Raw genomic sequence first — 18,929 nt, forward strand, 5'->3', positions numbered from 1 at the left:
GTTTAGAAAAACAAGGCATGTCCACAAATTCGTTTGTTTTGTTTTTATATTTATATTTCTACTTTATGCTCTTTTCATTGCCACGTTTGTCCTTAATCTTGATTGGGCATGGTTAAAAAAGTCTATTGATTCGAACTTTATCTGAAGAGGGGAATTGCACTTGATGTGTGAATATATTTGTATTTTAACAGCTTTGACTCATCAATGAATACAGATATCTTGATGGGTATTTACAACTCAAGGCCTTGGCATTAGTTTTCAATTGAATCTCTCACTTTGTTTTCTTTCCAATGTGACTCTTCATTTGTCCATTTCTTCCTCTAGAATGTGTCAATTGATGGTTCTCTAAGCATTTTTAGGCATTTGATTAATGCTCAATATCTGTACCAAATCCTTAGTTGGTGGCTACATTCAATTCAATAGTGCCTCCGCTCAAATGCCACGGACCTTGGTTGTTGTCTACCTACCAAAGGCCACGCCTAGACTTTCAAACATTGTTATGAAATTTAATGAAGATGGGGGGGTCTCAAAAGGTGGCTCGAATTAGGGGGTTTTATCCCTAGAATTTGTGTTTCTTCTAATGACATAAGCGATGATGGAGTGAAAAACCATTGATTTCTACGAATATTTGTCGAGTTGATGATGCGTATGTAGTTAAAGAAATTGGTGTGATTAGTTGGCACGCGCGTTATGAATCAATTGGCACCTGTCCAATTATATCATATTGCCAAAGATGTGCAGATTTTTGTCCAAAGATTAAATATCTATAATGAATACATACATACATATATAGTAAAGAAGACCTCCAACTTTTAGGAAGTTATGATTATTACTTCTATCCGGAACCTCATTTAATTAACTTACAGATACTCTATCGATTGATAAATGTGTACACAAACAATTATCTTTTATCTTTCACGTGTTTCAAATAGGAAAGTACCGAAAATATAAACGAGTTTTCACCCGGAAACCAAAAACATGCCTCCTTTTTTCGAAACTACAAGTTTGCTACCTCGGTCCAATTAAAATGACCTAAATACCGATATTGTCTAAAAAGTCTCAAATACCCTGGCCTTACGCCCAAGCTCTCAACCAAGTCTGCCGCCACCTTTCCCCACAACTGTGGCCAGCACCTTTCCCGCCTCAAAGCTCTCAACCGTTGCCGCCCATTGGCGTCGTAACTCTCTCTCTCTCTCTCTCCAAACTGAGCTCAAATTTTGTTTCAATCTCTCCCTTCCCATGCGACTCATATCTCTCTCTCTACAAATTCATCCTGCTCCCAAGGGTCGCAACCTCGAATCAATGTCCCCATTAACCGTCACGACTTTGGATTGAGGCCTCGAGGCGTGGCGGCACAATTCTAGCAAGAGAGAGAGGATCGTGGAGGGTAATGGGGCCCACAACGATTTTACGGTCGGGTGGAGTCACCGTGGTGTAGGAGGAGGCCGGGAGAGTGGTCGGAGACCTTGATGGTGGGCTATGGCGGCTAAGCTAGCGTTTTGATCTTGTGCCTTCTTGGCTAGGTTGGAATGTGGGTGGGTGTGAGAAAAATTGTAGGGACATATTTGGAAGAAGAAATGTCAATCTTGTAAACAAGAGCACAATATTGCCGAGTTGAGGATTGTAACTTATAGTTTAGAAAATAGAAATACGTCTATTGTCATCGGTGAAAACTCGGCCATTTTTTTTGTATTTTCCCATAGTATATCTAATTTATCTTACAAACAACGTGAAAAAAAAAGTTAAAAATTTCGAAAGGTTTTTCTCTTTTCACATGGGTGTACATATATTCACATTCACGGGCGTAACTAAGTTCTTTTCACCAATAATTCGATTACATAATAACTATGCGATTTTGTGAAATCTAAGTTCTTTTCGAGAATCTAAGTCGCATTGTTTTCACGCAAAAGAATGATTTAAGAGGAGAATTTCCACGATAAGATGGAGCGATTTGGAAGGAGTCGAGACAAAGAAAATGGGGTCGCCGCACGTAAAAGTCGGGGCAAAGACAAAATTGAGGTCGGCCATTCAATTTAGACCTCAAATCCTCCATTGGAAGAGACAAAAATCGCCAAAAAGAAAGAAAGAAAAAGAAAGTACGATTTTAGCTATAAAGCTGAAAATGACAACAAGATAAGATCACCCCAAAAAGATCAAATCTTGATTAACAGGTGGGAGATACGCACTCCCGTGACTTCATTGATGTTTATTAAGCACTCTTCACTTTTTCTAATTTGTAAGTCAAAATTAACAAGTTAATATATTTAAAAAATGTTAGAATGATAAAATTAACACGGGAAAATTTTTTAGAAATTAATAAGAAATGATATGTTTGCGTGGGATATTTACGAGTTGGATTTGTTTGGACTGAATTTTATTTTTAACTTTTACATTTTTTTAATATATTGCGTGGTGTTGACATTTTGGCATTAGTTTAACACAAAACACGCTTGAAACATCTCGAATTATCTAAATACTAACGTTCGGAGTCATGCGTTACTTTTTATGATTTTTTAAAATTTGGAAATGTTCTCTATCTTATCAACAGAAGTAGAATTAGTTTTTGCTTCCCGAAAAGGTGGCAACCTCTCGTGGCAAACAATTTCCCAAATAAATAAAGTATTATCATTATATCTATATGGATAGCTACCTTTCACGTGTTATGAAAAGAGATATCACCCAATAATTGCGTGTGTCCATCGATTAGGAAAATCATTCGCATGTTCTATAGATAGATATCAAATGTGTAAAATTCATCGTATTTTTGTGGAAATAGATAGTGCACTAGCCGGGGGCCCGATAACCTTTACCGACCACTAGTCGGCCATCCCCAACCATCGCCAGCGCTTTCCGGCGATGGTGGGGCCGTGATGGTGAGAGCCTTGCCTTCTTCCTTCCTTTTTTTAATTTAATGTAAATAATATCTAGCATAAAAAACCATATTTGGACTAAAATTACGTTATTTTAGCTTTATCCTTCATGATTTAGTCACGCCAATGCCACGTAGGAGAGAGAAATAATAAAAAAAATCACGTTTACATTTTCTGTTAGCCAGATTGAACAGAATTAATGAAATGATTCGATTGCACCAATTTGATAAATTTTTGAATTCAATTGTACTTTCGTAATAAATTTTAAGATTTCTAATGACACTTATCCAAAGACTTTTTTACTAAGGCTTTTTATAGTAGGAACTCACATATGTTATGCCGTGTTTTCTCGTATTTATCGCAATAATGTCCAGGTGATCCGACAGGCACTTCTCTCTAGTTGATTAGTGGGGCCCCGGGGCCTTTCTATAGTCAGTTGGGTTATTTTTTGGGATTAATCTTTAATGGTTTTGATTAATGTTGGATTAAGGAAGGTGATGGGGGGACCAGAGCAAAACCCTAGATGGAGACAAACCACTTTGCCTAATTCGAACAACACCGATAGTCCCGTCTACCTCATTGCTGAAGATGGTAGCTTCTATGTTCACTCGTTTTCGTTTATGTTCATTGAATCAACGCTGTTCGTGGGAAAAGTGCTTTTAGGATCGTGATCGGACCAACCACCACAGCATTCCACAGTGTCACTCAAATGTCCGTATTTTCATCCAAACATTTGCCGAGCCACAAATAAAAATTCTCGCGACCCATCTAACTCCCAAGCAGTACCCAAATTTGACACGGTCCAAAATGAAAATTTACGACCGTATATCTATTTAGAGGAGATGGTTAGATAGAGGCACTTGCTCTGCACCCGCTCGGCACGCGATTCGGTTAGTTTGTATTTTTTGGGAGACCCAAGAAATCGAGCATAAAATATCAATCAGTGATCGAGATCTTTTAGGCAACCGATTCGATTTAGATTTGCAAGATCGCAACGCATTGTCTTGAAACGTAGATCGCTGTTTAAGATTCATTTGAAAATAGTATGCGACAGCACAAAAAAAGAATCATCACGTCCATCATCAGTAGGGGGCAGAAAAAGGGTGTCGAACAGATAAATTTGGAATAATTAACAGGTGGAAGGAACTCGAACGTGAACATAATGGCGCTATTGCAAGAACGTGGGAATAATCTCGTGTAGAACCTACCGACCTCATGTTCTGTCAGGAACAAAGAATCAGCTTGAACGGAACACGGATGGAACAAATCCCGCGGCGCTATCCAGACAATGCCACGGTGCACGCGGTGGGCGGCCCCATTGAAAAAAGTCGTGTGCGCGGGGGTGGGGGTTGGGGTTGGGGCCTTAATTCGATTTCGATTCGCGTGGGTCCCGGTGCCCGTGAAATATCCAGAAAGAATTGCGGGGGAGGGACGTGGAATTATGATGCGATCATGGAATAATCGTTGAGAATGGGCCTTTTTCTTTATCATTTTTTTCTCTCGTTTGTTTTTTTTTGGGGGGGGTGGGGTTGTGGAAGTCCCATTAATTGAATCGAGTGGGTTGGCCACGTGGCAAAAGGGCCAAATCGCGACTTTGTCTCCATCGGGGGAGTTTCAGCTTGGGTCGAGAGATTTATTTTGATTATATATATATACACACACGTCTAACATTCTCTGACAATAAGGCCAAGCGACGGGCAGAACTCATTCAGCACTCCGAAGGCGAAATTGCATTCCTGGGCCAAAAACGATTCTTAAATTCTTTTTATTACGCCAGCCTTTAATCGATTCTCAGCAGATTGGCCATTGGCCGCGGTAGAATCTTACCAAAATTTCTTATTCCCGAAATAAGTAAAAGAACATAAATACGTTTTTTGAGAACTAAAGATAAAATTTCTTTTTATTAATAATATTTTAATAATATTTTAAATATTTTAATATTTCTTTATTTTCTTTTTTTTCTTATCCTCCTTCTTGGTCATGGCTGGTAAAATATTTTTTAATTAATAATATTTTTATTAAAAATAATTTTTTTTATTTTTTTTTGCCATGGCCGGTAAAAAATTTCTTTAATAATAATACTTTTATTAAAAAAAATTTATTATTTTTGGCCATGGCTGGTAAAAATTTTTTTATTAATAATATTTTTTCTTTTTTATGACCATGGCCGGTAAAATATTTTTTTATAAATATTTTTTTATTAAAATAATATTTTAATAAAAAAAATTTATTGAAAATATATTATATTTTTTTTTTGCCATGGCACTGTTTAGCATGGCACGTAAAATATTTTTTTATTAACATTTTTTATTAATATTATTGAAAATATTTTTTCCTTTTTTTTACCATGGCCTAGCCGCCATGGCCGATAAAATATTTTTTTATTAATAATATTTTTTTTCATGGCCTCCGTCGGCCATGGCTAGTAAAATAATTTTTTTGTTCATGGCGGTAAAATATTTTTTTATTAATAATATTTTAATCTCGCATGTATACTAGAAGTGGCCCTCGCTATTACATTGAAGCTACATTAAAAATCAAGAAAAAGAAGAAGAAAAAAATTGATTCTCATTTTTATTCCCTTAATCAAGAAACTACTTTTTTTTTATTATCGATTCTCGCTTCCAAAACTTATTCTTGGCACAAATTTGCAAGAATTTGTGCCTTAATCAAAAAATTTAACAAACGGATTGCTTTCAAAACCGATTTGTGAACAAAAGAACAAAAATTTTCATTATTTGGCCAGTTTCCAAACAGGCCCTGAGTCGTCTATCAATCGAGCCACGATAATTCACAGAGAGAGAGAGAGAGTCTAATGAGGCTAGCTGACCACGTTCGGTGGGGCCCGCCCAACCACGTGTGGTCTCTCTTCGTCGTGCTAGTATCTTCACTAGACTGCGCCCCCACATTGCCATGTGTGAAAACTTTATTATTGAGAAAATGACAAAAATGATTTATTAATTTTACCTCATTGTCCGACAATACACGATGTGATTTTTTAACTTTAGCTTCATGTGTAATATGATCTATGAACATTTAGTTTGTTCAATATGGTTAATGTACTTTTGATACATATTCGATATTTTCCCTAAACTTAACTTAATGGAAGGACTTGAACATTTTCATGTTATTCGAGAACTAAATTAAACATATACCAAAAGTCTAAGGACTACATTAAAAAAATTAAAAAGTTTATGGACCACAATGCATATTGAGCTGAAGTTCAGGGATCACATTGAACAAACTAAAAGTTAAAGAACTACATTATACATTTGATCAAAATTGAGAGATCATTTTATGTCATTATCTCTCTTTATTTTATTTTTTTGGCAACGAAAGGCATCAAATAACCAATGACGGTCGCAGGAACTCCCATGAAAGCTTCCAAAAGAGTTTCCACAAAGAAAATAGGAAGATTGCTGTCGTGGGATCCATCGATAGAATCTCTGTTAACGTTACCCAAGTAGTATATTCTCATGTCTCAGGATATGTACATGGTCCTTCTGACGTATTTTCTCTTTCTTTCTCCATTATTGCCTCGTTTTTTAGCCATATTTCTCAACAATCACTATAGACACGATGACAACGGCCATATCCCAAAATGATTCGCGGACTTTCCCTCAAAGACAAGATAACCCTGCGAGCTTCTTACTCGATGCGCCAAAAGCCTGAAAGGCCCACCGTCGAGTTTAAATTTGCGTCTGAGTCAATGCGACGTGTGACACGGCTAACGACGCCGACTTGTACCGAGCCAAAAGACGCCGCCGGCTCGTCAACAAAAGTCACACGATACAGTTTCTTTAAAACGTTGACGTTTTTTGTTCCTATTAATTAGGACTAGTATGATTCGCGTGCTTTCAATTATTAATCCGTTCCCCTAAAGCATCACCTTTGCCCTGTCGTGTGCCACGTCATAACGAAAACTTTGTGACGGTGGGTGTTTTTGTCTTTAGATATGGTCCGTGGGTTTGGTTTTTTTTTTGGGGGGGTCATTTGGAAAGTGTTTTTATAGGAGAGAGTTTACGTGTTTTTTATTTTTTTGAGATATGGCCCAGTAGTAGCTTGATTAATTTTGTGCTTTTTGATCGAGCAATCTTGATTACGCGGCACTGTCCGAACAAATTGCCCAGGCCCATGAAATTGAATGGGCCTTGTTTTGGGCCAGGCCCAGTACGGACAGCCCATTTTCTCTCAACTTCCCATCTCTCTCTCCAAGAGAAAACGCTTTATGCATCGTCATCATTCACCAAACTCAGGAAAATTCTAAATAAGGATATAAAGTGCTATCATTTTCTCGTATAAGTTTGAAGTGCATTTTATTTCTAATAAAGACTTGAAGTGATTCAAATAAATGCTAGATTTTTTACCTTTTAGATGGTCAAAACATTTTCGTCCGTTACTATTTCTGGATTTTTTTTTCCTCTTTTCCCTTTTTTACTTTTTCTGGTGTTTTCTTTCTTCTTCATCGCCGACCATCGGAGAGGACCCTTGCCCGATTTGGCCTATGGCCGACGAGGGTAGCCTAGCCAGATCGGGCAAGGGTTGCCCTCACCCAGCCCTCTCCAAGCATTGTTAGTGTCTAGTCACCGACCATTGACGAAGAAGAAAGAAAAAAAAAAGGAAAAAGAAAAATAATTTAAAATTATCTTTAGATGAAAATGTCTTTCATTGGTCGAAATATTTAGCCGGCCGGTGATCGGCGAGATCACGCCCTTTGATTGCATTTGGTGGCCGTGATAAAACTCAGGATATTTTATCTTATCTTGTGTTTGGTTCCTGCTCAAGAAAGGATAAAATTGTATATAAAAGGGATATAGTCTAAATAAAATTATCCCGGGGGAGGTGGGATGAAGTTGGATAAGATTTCTCATGTTTATGGTATAACAGCTATTTTTCTTGAAACAAATTTTTTAAATAATAAAAATAAAAAATATTTTAGTTATAGTATTGAAAAGATAATTTAGAATAACAAAAAATAATTTTCGTTTTTATATATTCCTATATTATTTATATAATTGAATTTCTTTCTACTTTACAATATATATTTAATATCTATATTATTACGTATTTTAGGTATAATAGTATAGTTTATAATAGGAGCGAGCGGTCTCCAAATTCTTTATGTGCTCCATCTGTAACCTAACCTCCTCCTCGCATGCGCTCTTCATTTTTAACCTGAACCTACTCGTCGAACCCGAACCTACCCCATCACGCATTCTGTGGTCCGCCTGTGGTCCAACAAGTTCTTTTTTTTTATTTCATTTTTAGTTAAAAAAAATGAAAATGAACGCAACAATACCGGACAAGCTTATTATTCACCAAAGAGAATACAAAAGACTAGTTTTCCTAGCATTATGGTTCAAATAAATATAATTAAAATAAGAAGTTATCGTGTGAATTGATGCGCAATAGAATTCACTAGGGATTAGCATGTCGATCAACATAATATCCATATCCAGAACCACCAACAAAATGGGAAGCAAGATAAAGGAAAGAAAGATGAGCTTTTGGTCCTCAAACATCCATGAAAATTTCAACCAAATTTTGACCACCTAAAATCAAAAGAAACAACAATCATAGTTGATAACTTGATGATAGTTCTAAATTTAAAATCGAAGTGTCGCGTATCGATTATTTGCAACTATAACTACAACTTTTTATTTTCTCCTTCCACCATCCATTATCACCATGGTTCTAACTATGCAACCATCAAGTTTAAGATGTTTATTAAAAGAGTGAATGATGAAAACAATCGACCTCGCTAAAGAACAAAAAAAACATAACAAGTTAAGAAAAGCAATGAGAATGCGAATGGTGGACACTCCAAAACCACAATAAATCAAAGGTCTAAACAAACCTTAGGAAATGTTATACATGACAAGTTAAGCAAAGCAATGAGTATGCGGACGGATATAAGAATTTGAGAGCTAAGAAGTGAGAAGTGAGGAGTAGTAAGAAAATTAGGGATTTTAGATTTAAGATTCCCAGTTCCATTCCTAGTTCCGATTCCTAAAAAAATGGAACCGGGAACCGGAACCTCCCTACCTAGAACCTCTCCGATTTCCGATTTTACCCTGGATCCGTGCTCACCTCTAGTTTATAAGCCAATAAAATTTTTATAAAGAACTAATGGAAGGGAATACAAAAATAAAAAAAGATATGGAAAAATAAAAAAAATTTTGAGTAAGTAAAAATGAGGTAGAATAACCCATATTTTAATAAACAAATTAAAATTTGAAAAGAATCTTTCTAATTCTCAAAACTCCTCTATAATTTTGTGGTTTATGTCGAAATTTCACAAAAGTAGCAAAGGAGTCCAAATATTATACTTTTTGTAATCACAAAAGTGAATGATCATAGTTTTATTCTCTTACTAAATTTGGAAGTGAATTATGAGAGAATTTTACAATATTCATTTGTGCATTTTCAAATTCATTTGATTTTCGGTTCATAAACATTAAACGTAGTGGAGAATTATCAAAGGCCGAAAAAGGAATAATGCCTTCGAGCCGCCCTCTTCGTGCTTGTTCCAAAGACAACAATCTTCGCCCTAAACTCCACCTTGCGAAATCTATTCCGAAAATACCGCACTAAATCGGGCAAGTTCCTGTAACCAAAGACTACTCCACAAGAAACTTCTTCCGTAAAGGGCAAAGAAAAAGTTGGAGAAGCTTCAACTCCATCCGAAAAGAAATCTGTTCATGTAAGCCCTAAGACATCTGGGGGCTAAGGCCAAAATTTGTTGTTCCCAGATGATGATGCACGATTTTTGAGAATTTTGAGATGAAAGTTGGAATAGCATCTCGGCTTGCCCCGGAATGGGTGAGGCTTAGCTCGTGGCTAATCGCGCATCATAATGTATTACATGTGCCGTTACTTATGCAGATGAGTCATGTAACAATGTAACTAGTACTTGCTATTTCGAGTACTGAGCAAGGCCTACTTCGTCACGTAACCCTCGTTTGGAAAACTAGGGGTTTATGAATTTTGCCTTCAATCGCCAACACTTATGCGAATTAATCAGCCTACTTTTTTATTCACCAATTCGTCACATTTTGTTTCCGCATAAATTACTAAAAATTGTTTTAGATCACCTATTCACCCCCCTCTAGGTGATCCTTGCTAGCTACATCAAATAGGATACGGTAAAATTCTTAGATTTCATATTCTATCCTATTCAATCCTATCATGACTAGAAATCGAGACGACTAAATGCAGCATTCTTTTGAGACTTAGATAGTCCCTTCAGACTTCTATTTTATACAAAATTTTACTTTTATTTGAGAAAATGACGGCACTTCTCGCTCTTATTTAGGATTTTCCCACCAAACTCGGATTTCACTGTCTGCGTCTCCTTTTTCCACACCTGCCTGCCCTTCTTTCTGCCCCTCGCAAGGCGTCTGCTTTGTTCACGCAAGCTTTTCAGCTACCTTCCCCTCCCAATCCACCACCACCATCATCATCATCATCATCATCATCATCAGGGAGAGAGAGAGCGAGGATGGGAGTGCCTGCGAAAATAGCGCCGTCGATGCTGTCGTCGGACTTCGCCAATCTGGCCCCGGAAGCCCAGCGCATGCTCGATTGCGGCGCCGACTGGCTCCACATGGACATCATGGTACGCCGCTCCAACGTTGCCCTCCATTCAATTCTCACTTTCGTTAGGGGCGGAGATCGTGTTGGGTTTCGCGTGCTGTTCCGTTTTCGGTCCATCCCTGTATTGTCCGATGTAATTGGCTATTGGCTCGAGCTTGTGTCCAGTACCGATGGCTTGCCTAAGGGAGATTTTAGGTTTCGGATTTACATTTTAGCTACTTTGCTCTTATAAATGCTGGTTAGCTGAGGTGGGGTTCAATTTATTACTCCGTGATTGTCACCAACAAGTGAGCGAAAAGCGCGAATGAATGGAGGAGATGTGAGCAACTTGGGGTCGTTTGATTAGGTTCTTAGCATGACGTTGATACAAATCTAACTCCAATGCCCATGTTCTGTGCAGTGAAATGGGGATCTGATATTGTACACGGGTTGTGTCTTTCGATGAATGAGCACTTCATTGGAATAGAACGAAGTTGCAGCATGCTGAGTACATGAGAGTATACATTAGAAAGTACCACAGCAAGAAAGCTGAAAAAAACATAAAACACGAGCGGGAAACAAATTTAAAAATGTAAATCGCAATCTAAAAGAGAAACCTATCGACAGCATGGCCTAGAACTCTGGCCATAAGTTCCGCACCGTGAAGTCATACTGTTGAATGCCGACTCATTCTTCTCCTACTCTTCTTGATTCGAGTGCACTACACGTTTGTTTTGGATGCAGGAGCACAACTCACTTTCCAGTAATTTAAAGTCTTTTCCTTTTATTAAGTTATCAGGACGATAAAGGGTCGTCTGCTAGCAGTGTGACTTTTAATGAGATCTGGGGGTTGAGATCGTCTGTCATCTGTAACTCTTGTATTAGAATATCTTTTCTCTGAGCCAGCTCTAATTCAACTCGAGTCCAGCCCCTTTTTTGTTCTTTTTTCCATCATGTATTTTCCCGACTATGTCGAATTGGTGTGAGAGCTCCTCGTTAATGTTTTCCCCACATCAGTTTTCTTTTCATTGGAATGTTCTCTATGATGCTGTGAAAGATCAATTTCTCATACATCAACCTAAAAGACTGAGCTGATGCATGAGAAGATTGCAGCCTCCCTTATTTTGGGATGCAATCTGCGAACTGGAAATGTGCTCGAAGTCTACCTGTTTTTTGGATTTTTGCGATGATGACTTTGGTTGGTATTAACTGTGTCTTATGGTCACTAACCGAGGACTATTTTGTCGATCCTTATTTTGGTATATGAATGCATTAGCATTATATCCTATGCTTTATAGCTGTTACTCATCATGGGCATTCTTGTTTGAAGTTTTTATTCTGTTTGTAACTAAGTAACACAGTTTTCCTAATTATCTGCAGGATGGGTAGGTTTCCACAGCCAGTTCAATCTCGTTGCTGTTTAATAGCCTTATGAAGAGATTTTATGTCTGGCGATGTGCTTCCATCTTCTCTTTCTCTTTCTCTTTCTTCTTCTTCTTCTTCTTTATTTCTACTTAGATGAATTTTAGGTGAATGTATGCACATAGTCAATTTCAAGGATTAGTTTTACTTACTGTGGAACTTATGCTTGGATATGCATTTATTCTCGTGTGTACTAGCATCATTTAGCCAAAGTTTGTTGATTGCAGGATCGACCAGATCATTTGAACTTCTATATGTCTAACAATCTCAAACCATTCTGAAAGTGGCTAAAATGAGCTCAGGCTAGCCCTTAGAGTGTGTAGATTCAGACAGTTTGGCTTACATCATACTCGTGCATCTATTAGCCGAAGGCATGCAAATTGTGACTTGCACGAATATGGTATCTAATTGGAGTATCCATGAATAAAGAAAAAGGACAGTTATACAACTCTGAAGTAATATGATGAAATTTGGAATAACCAGTAGCATTCACTAAAAATCCTCAACAGAAAGGACTGGAGAAGAAAGATTTTGCGTGGCTGTGCTTTGCTGGTTTTAGATTGAACCTTTTTTGAGGAGTTGACATGAGCAACAAATTAGCTTCTTCTCTTGTGAACGTGAAGATGTGAGGCTGAAAAGATTAGACCTGCTCTTTTTATAAGTGAAGTGCGGAGTGATGTTTAAATTATGAGAGCATGCACTTAAGACGTTTGTGCCCTAAGCATAAGAATTTGGAAATTGCTGTACTGTGCGGTGCTGAGTAGTCAACTTGCCCTGACTGAGAGTCTGAGAGCTTGATTGGTAGTATGTTGATGTGCATGACAAACAAGCTCTCCTTGTAGGCACTGGTGTACTACAGTCATTCTACTTCTCAGAAAAAAATATGTTTGAATGACATCTCAGTTAAAATACTTTTGATTACAGGCACTTTGTCCCTAATCTAACTATAGGAGCTCCAGTCATCAAGAGTTTGAGAAAGCACACCAAGTGATGTTCTATCACAATCTTTTTCTCCATCTAGTGTGCCTTTTTTTTGCGCTATTAGCAATTTGCATGGGTAAAGTGGATTACTTCGGGTTTTATAGGGCTTATTTGGATTGCCATCTTATGGTCACCAATCCTCTTGATTATGTTGAACCTTTGGGGGACGCCGGTGCTTCAGGTTTTACATTTCATGTTGAGGTGTCAAGAGGTAGTGCCCTCATGCTCTTTTTGGTGCTGATCGCCTGGACCTTTTCTTTTAAATGTCCCTTGTTTAATTGATAATTTCTGCTGGTTGCAGAAAACTGGCCAGAACTTGTGAAGAAAATCAAGTTAAAAGGCATGAGGCCTGCTGTGGCTGTAAGACCTGGAACCCCTATCGAAGAGGTCTACCCTCTGGTGTGTATTCCCAGTATTCATACTTCCTTTGCGAACTATCATTCTTTTAAGGACTTTGGTTGATTAATTAACTTTGATGAAATCCTTTTAAAATTGTTTTGTCATGTTGCCATATGTTCTGAAGAGTACCAACAGCATCCGTTGTTTTTTTTTTTTTTTGTCTTCATAGGTCGAAGGTGAAAATCCTGTGGAGATGGTCCTTGTCATGACTGTAGAACCTGGGTTTGGTGGGCAAAAGTTCATGCCAGAAACGATGGAAAAGGTACCCCAGTGACCCAGTCCTTTGTATCTTTAAACTATTATGAGTAATTGTTCAAGACTCACATATTTTGGCATATTATTTGTTTAATTTTCTGCTGAGCGCATTTTAGTGGCCTTGTAACCATTTGTTTATTTTCAGGTTCGTGTGCTGAGAACCAAATACCCATCACTTGACATAGAGGTATGTGTTCATCCTAGTAGTTTGATCAATCCCTCTGCCAACTACTGATGAACTAGTCAGTTTTAATTCTGTTCAGGTGACGTTCAGTTTGATTGACAGTATGCATGCTCTCTCTAAAGAAAATGACTCCATTTACAAATCATTTTAACCTTTTATTTCTTACTTTGATTTTAAAGACATCGTATTGTGCCCTTGGTGCGAAATGTTGTTGAAGAACTGGAAAGGAAACTTCATTGATGCATCTTAGTGGGCTTCTGATAGTACTTGTTTATAACACCTGATCTTCTACATTTGAAATTTCTGATCTATCAGGTTGATGGCGGTTTAGGACCTTCTACCATTGATATGGCAGCTTCTGCGGGGGCAAACTGCATTGTTGCTGGAAGTTCTGTGTTTGGATCACCAGAGCCAGCACAGGTTATACTTCTTATGAGGAAGAGTGTCGAGGACGTGCAGAATAGTAGTTGATACTGGTGCAGGCAAGATAAATCACTTTTTATTTATTTATTTATACATGAACCATGAATAATGTGCACTTCAGGCTCATTTTCAGCTAAGATATGTGCACTTCAGACACTGTGATGACGTAATCAATAATACCTAAAGATAATATTTTTGAGACAAAACATGAGTGGTTTCTGAGATATATTATGCACAGAAATTCCTGGATTGTAACCCAGATTCAGCATTTGGTTCGACTTTTTTTATCGCACTTCATTTCATGTCAGCTTGAATTTTTTTTTTTTAATCTGGCTACTGTATGTACATGTACATAAGCAATGAGTGTCTAGCCAGAGAAACTGTTAGCGTTACACAAATAACTAGCTGAATCTTTTTGTATGGTGACGGTGGCAATGTGAAAAGATTTAGAGGCCATTTGCGCCAATCTTATTTGCAAGTATGCACATTTCTCTCATAAGATTCTGTCAATTATGTAGTTCGGATGCTTCGAGCAAAATTCGGCCGAAACTGAACGCTCCAGCAAGCTCAAGCTTATAGGCGTGGCCGTCCTGCACCTCACGAGCGCGATATTTTTGCCAAAGTGGGGTCGAAGCATCACATTATTCGAAACAAACCAACTTCATAAGACTAGTCAATTATCGCAAGAGCGGGTTTTTTAGCATTTTATGCTGGTCCTGCGCTTGGGTCGAAAACGATACGGGAGATCTGTCCTTCTGCTTTGACCACCTGAAACATCGTCAAGGGTCACGTGGGCTTTCCTTGATGGCGTTTGATCTGAAACTTTTCGTAGTATTTTTTTAGCGTTTTTCTTTCTGTACTCGCTCTTCTTTTAGGGCAAGGGTGCCTGAGTGCCCAGCATGTGTTGTCACGTGCATGTGACTCCTCCCTTTTATTTCTTCCCTTGGGACTCGCGACTTTCGTTTTTGTACTCGCATATTTCTGGTAAATTGTGGAGGAGAAAGCTCTTGGTAAGTCTTTCTAAAATCGTTCCAGCCTAAGAGTTCGAGTTTAAGCCGAGTCGAGGCAAAATTTGATCATACTGAGTTAATTTTGATTGGCCTATACTCTCTCCATTCCTCTTGCTCGTACTCGATTCGTCAAGATCTTAGATCGAACATGAGTCAGACTTGTCGGATGTCGAACCCAGCTATCAGTTTGGCTACAAGTTAGGACTGAACGATGGAGGGAGGCAGAGAAGATTTCCGGCAGTTTAAGAATCTTATGTACCTAGAATACATAATGGTTGTCGTGATCTTATTTGTCCGCTGTATCTCTACCTTATTACAAGAAGGCAAACATAATCCCACACATTCCTAGTTCCTAGGAGGATGCTTCATGAGCAATAGAGGATGAATCTCACAGCTGGGAACACTTTGAATTCCCATGAAAAGGAGGAGATATCGTACGTCGCTGGCCAAAAAGAAAGAAAGAAAAAGAAGTGAATTGGACACGGCGTTGTGGTCAGCAGGAGACGATGCTTCCGAACATGCCGGCGCCTCGTCGCTGCGCGCGCGCTGCGACCGTCCATAGTAATTCTCAAGACAATAAGCATTTATAAAATCCACCGTCCATGGGCTTTGTCCGTGCACAGCGGAACAGCAGAATTTCTTCCATCAAAATCTAGGACTCCCCATCCATCTTCATTCTTTGAACTTGTTACCATTATTATCATTATCTTTTTCAGTGGGACTCGCTTCGAGTTGCTCTGAAGATTGGAATACCATATGGCCACCGCCTTGATGGCGACACGTGTAGCCGCGCGCGCTCCGCGAGGAACATCAGAATGTAGCTGATGAGTGCTTCCTTACACGGAATATATGTCCTCTGTTCGATGTAGGATTTTCATGGCCTGTTTGACCCATCAATCTAGAATCTGATCACCCTTTTGGCCTTGCTCCTGCTTTACCCTGCATGGCGTGTCTTCCATCTATGTCCCGTTTGCTTGTGCTCGAAAGATTCTTTTCAAGTTTCGTCTTTGTCGGCTCTCTCAAAAAAAAAAAAAAAATTCTTGCTTGCATGGCTTCGTAGAGAGGCTCTAAGTCTGCGGAATTTGCAATAATCAGAGAAAACGACTACGTCCCTCGCGACCGACGGGGCCTATGCGATCCGAGTGCTACAACTCTCGATTGCGGTACATTCGGGACTAACCAAATCTCTAGTGTGTGAAAGGGTGCTTAAAAATAAAATTGGGTACTAAACGGTCCACGCCCTCTACCAATGTCTTGAGAAGAAGTGAAAAGAGACAAGGGCATGGTTATACACGCACTGGAATCTTGGGATAGATGAGCTTGTCTCAGCCATTGGAATCATGCACCAGGTAAAGGGGTTTGAACTTAACAAATGAGCTGAGTCAGAGCAAGTGTGTGGAATTCCGCTTTCTTTATCATCCCCAAGAATCTTGTCAGCCCGTAAAAAAGTTTTAACTTTTTTACGGCACCACTTTGTGTGTAGAGATCCGAAATATTCAACCTCTGAAACTGAGCAAGCCTCTTGTTTTAATTCGACGCCTCTCGTTTCCTATTATAAGTACTTGGCAATGGACACGGAAGCTCTTTGGTCACTGAACACCGGTTGAGACTTCTGGTCTTGTCCATCTGTTTACTGCCCTCCGTTCTTCTTCTTGCACCGGACTTGCTTACTTGTGGACCTGCACTTACAGTGGCTTCTTGGTCCCTTTGCACTGAAAGCAAGTCGCCGAAAGAGTGTCACGCACATATCCGTACTACTCCTGCCTCTTCAATCTGAGCTTCTACTTGGGAATCGGCAAGTGTGTAATTGCAGAGACTGATGGCTCTTCTGCAGACACAGAGTTTCTGCCCCTGGATCAGCCCTTAGCAATCCCAGTAGAATGCGAATGCAACTTCCGGGCTGAGTTGATAAAGAATACGATAGACGGAGAGAGCTTTCGATCCGTCGCTGGATCGCTCGAAGGCTTTGACAACCTGCCGAGCCATCCGAGAGGCAAACCCGGGTATTCCTCAATTCGACCTCAATGAAAATGTTCAGTTACGCGTGCCGCTGCCTGCCCTTCTCCTGAAACTAGTACTTGTCTCTTGCTCACTTATCCTATAAGCAAAGGAGACACTGTATCAGGCTTGGCCTCGAAGTTCAATACCACTCCTCAAGCTATCATATCTGTCAATAATGGATCACTCGGAACGTTCGATCCCGAGAGGCTGATTCCATTGACGTCCATTTTGATACCGATTGATGGTCGGCCTATGCTTGGTTCTCCCGCTGAACCCCGTGAGCCGATCTTGGATTTTGTGGACACTAGCGATCCGATAGTCGATTAACACGAGAAGAAATCAAGAATGTGGGAGATTTGGATTTACATTGCCGCAAGTAGCGTGACAGTTGGGATTAGCGTTATGATTGTGGCGATCATAATGGTAATCCATTACAAGAGGAGGAACCGGAATTTGTGCAAGCCGGGGAGTCTAGCGGATGATGTGGAGCTGCAACAACTCAGTTTGAGCGTGCGAACCACGAGTGACAAGAAAGTTTCCTTCGAAGGTTTGCAATGTCCTCTGGACGGTCAAATTATTGACACCACGCCGCGTAAGATGCAGGTTGAGCTGTACACGATTGAAGAACTCAAAAGGGCCACCGAGGACTTCAATGTGAGTAACCACATCGAGGGGTCCGTCTACCACGGCCGGCTTGGTGGAAAGAACTTGGCAGTAAAGATGGTAAAGATGGAAACTTTCGCAAAGATCGAGTTCGGGTTATTCCATGATGCCACCCACAAGCACCCCAACATAATTAGACTTCTGGGGACGTGTCTGACCGAAAGCCCAGGTTCTTATCTTATTTTCGAGTACGCGAAGAATGGATCATTAAAAGATTGGCTTCATGGAGGCTTGGCGATCAAGAGCCACTTCATAGCTTCGTGCTATTGCTTCTTGACGTGGAGCCAGAGGCTAAGGATTTGCCTTGATGTGGCAATGGCCTTGCAGTACATGCACCACATAATGAACCCGAGCTATGTACACAGGAACGTGAAAAGCCGGAATATCTTTTTGGACGAAGAATTCACTGCGAAGATCGGGAATTTCGGCATGGCTTGCTGTGTCCAGGATGAGAGTGGAGATTCACCGGCAGACGAGCCAGAGTCTTGGAGCAAGGCATATTTAGCACCTGAATACATTAGTCAAGGCACCATATCGCCTGGCCTCGACATTTTTTCATACGGGGTTGTCGTGTTGGAGGTATTATGCGGTAAGATGCCAATGGTCTGGTCAGAGAACAAGGGAGAGGAGACAATTCGGCTGTCGGACCAAATTCGGTCGATTCTCCGATCAGACAATGCAGATGAGCTCAGGAAATGGATGGACGACGCTTTGGGTGAGGATTACTCATTCGATGTAGCGGTCACGCTGGCCAATCTAGCGAGAGCTTGCACGGAGGAAGATCCATCTACGCGGCCGAGTGCCGGAGAAATTGTTGAGAGGTTGCTGAGGTTAGTGGAAGAACTGCCAGGAGAGCAGAGTCTGGTGAGTGAGAGCTCCTGCAAGCCTCTGGTGAAGGCTGCCGCTACCAACCCGCGTAAATAACTGTTTGGAGATTGAAAAGTTTCAGCTCTGAGTTATGATCAGGTCATTACAAAGTTTCTTTTGTGGCCAATGTCCTAGTTTACGATTTACAGCCTTCTTGTCTTTATGTACATTCGCCGTCGAACCTGAATCCAAATTAGAAGCATGTTCAGACTCTGTATCCCTCCTTTTTCACGCATCAATAAAACTGTCTTTAAGTCGGAATTAACTCTGAGGTGATTG

At 39.7% G+C, this 18,929-nt stretch overlaps 2 protein-coding genes across 4 annotated transcripts; both read left to right on the top strand.

The window, feature by feature from the left end:
* The first annotated feature begins 10,218 nt into the window (after positions 1-10,218).
* On the top strand, positions 10,219-15,135 carry LOC115672873 (ribulose-phosphate 3-epimerase, cytoplasmic isoform). 3 transcript variants are annotated; one of them, XM_056313966.1, is made up of 9 exons: positions 10,219-10,488; positions 11,826-11,830; positions 12,792-12,854; positions 12,953-13,059; positions 13,150-13,247; positions 13,417-13,509; positions 13,648-13,689; positions 14,002-14,168; positions 14,628-15,135. In XM_056313966.1, exons 1-8 carry the CDS (start codon positions 10,372-10,374, stop codon positions 14,155-14,157), a joined length of 681 nt encoding a protein of 226 aa, XP_056169941.1. In that variant the 5' UTR covers positions 10,219-10,371; the 3' UTR covers positions 14,158-14,168; positions 14,628-15,135. The 3 variants fall into 3 exon arrangements, with proteins under 3 accessions (XP_056169941.1, XP_056169939.1, XP_056169940.1); XM_056313964.1 differs by having other exon boundaries at positions 10,221-10,488; positions 11,826-11,901; XM_056313965.1 differs by having other exon boundaries at positions 10,221-10,488; positions 11,826-11,891.
* A 1,324-nt stretch (positions 15,136-16,459) lies between these two features.
* On the top strand, positions 16,460-18,915 carry LOC115672472 (protein LYK2). Its single transcript, XM_056313868.1, is given in 4 exon segments — positions 16,460-16,468; positions 16,839-17,084; positions 17,086-17,167; positions 17,170-18,915. Coding segments are annotated over 4 exon segments (1,875 nt in total). The 3' UTR covers positions 18,708-18,915.
* Positions 18,916-18,929: the final 14 nt, after the last annotated feature.

This window comes from Syzygium oleosum, unplaced genomic scaffold, assembly GCF_021117445.2.
Source record: "Syzygium oleosum isolate NSW1041296 unplaced genomic scaffold, Sole_v2.1 Sole_v2.08, whole genome shotgun sequence".
Lineage (NCBI taxonomy): Eukaryota > Viridiplantae > Streptophyta > Magnoliopsida > Myrtales > Myrtaceae > Syzygium > Syzygium oleosum.

Coding starts and splice junctions, on each gene's coding strand:
- LOC115672873 (XM_056313966.1), top strand. CDS start 10,372: ATGGGAGTGCCTGCGAAAATAGCGCCGTCGATGCTGTCGTCGGACTTC. Junction 12,855..12,952: donor AGTTTGAGAAAGCACACCAA/GTGATGTTCTAT, acceptor CGGGTTTTATAG/GGCTTATTTGGATTGCCATC. Junction 13,510..13,647: donor TGCCAGAAACGATGGAAAAG/GTACCCCAGTGA, acceptor GTTTATTTTCAG/GTTCGTGTGCTGAGAACCAA.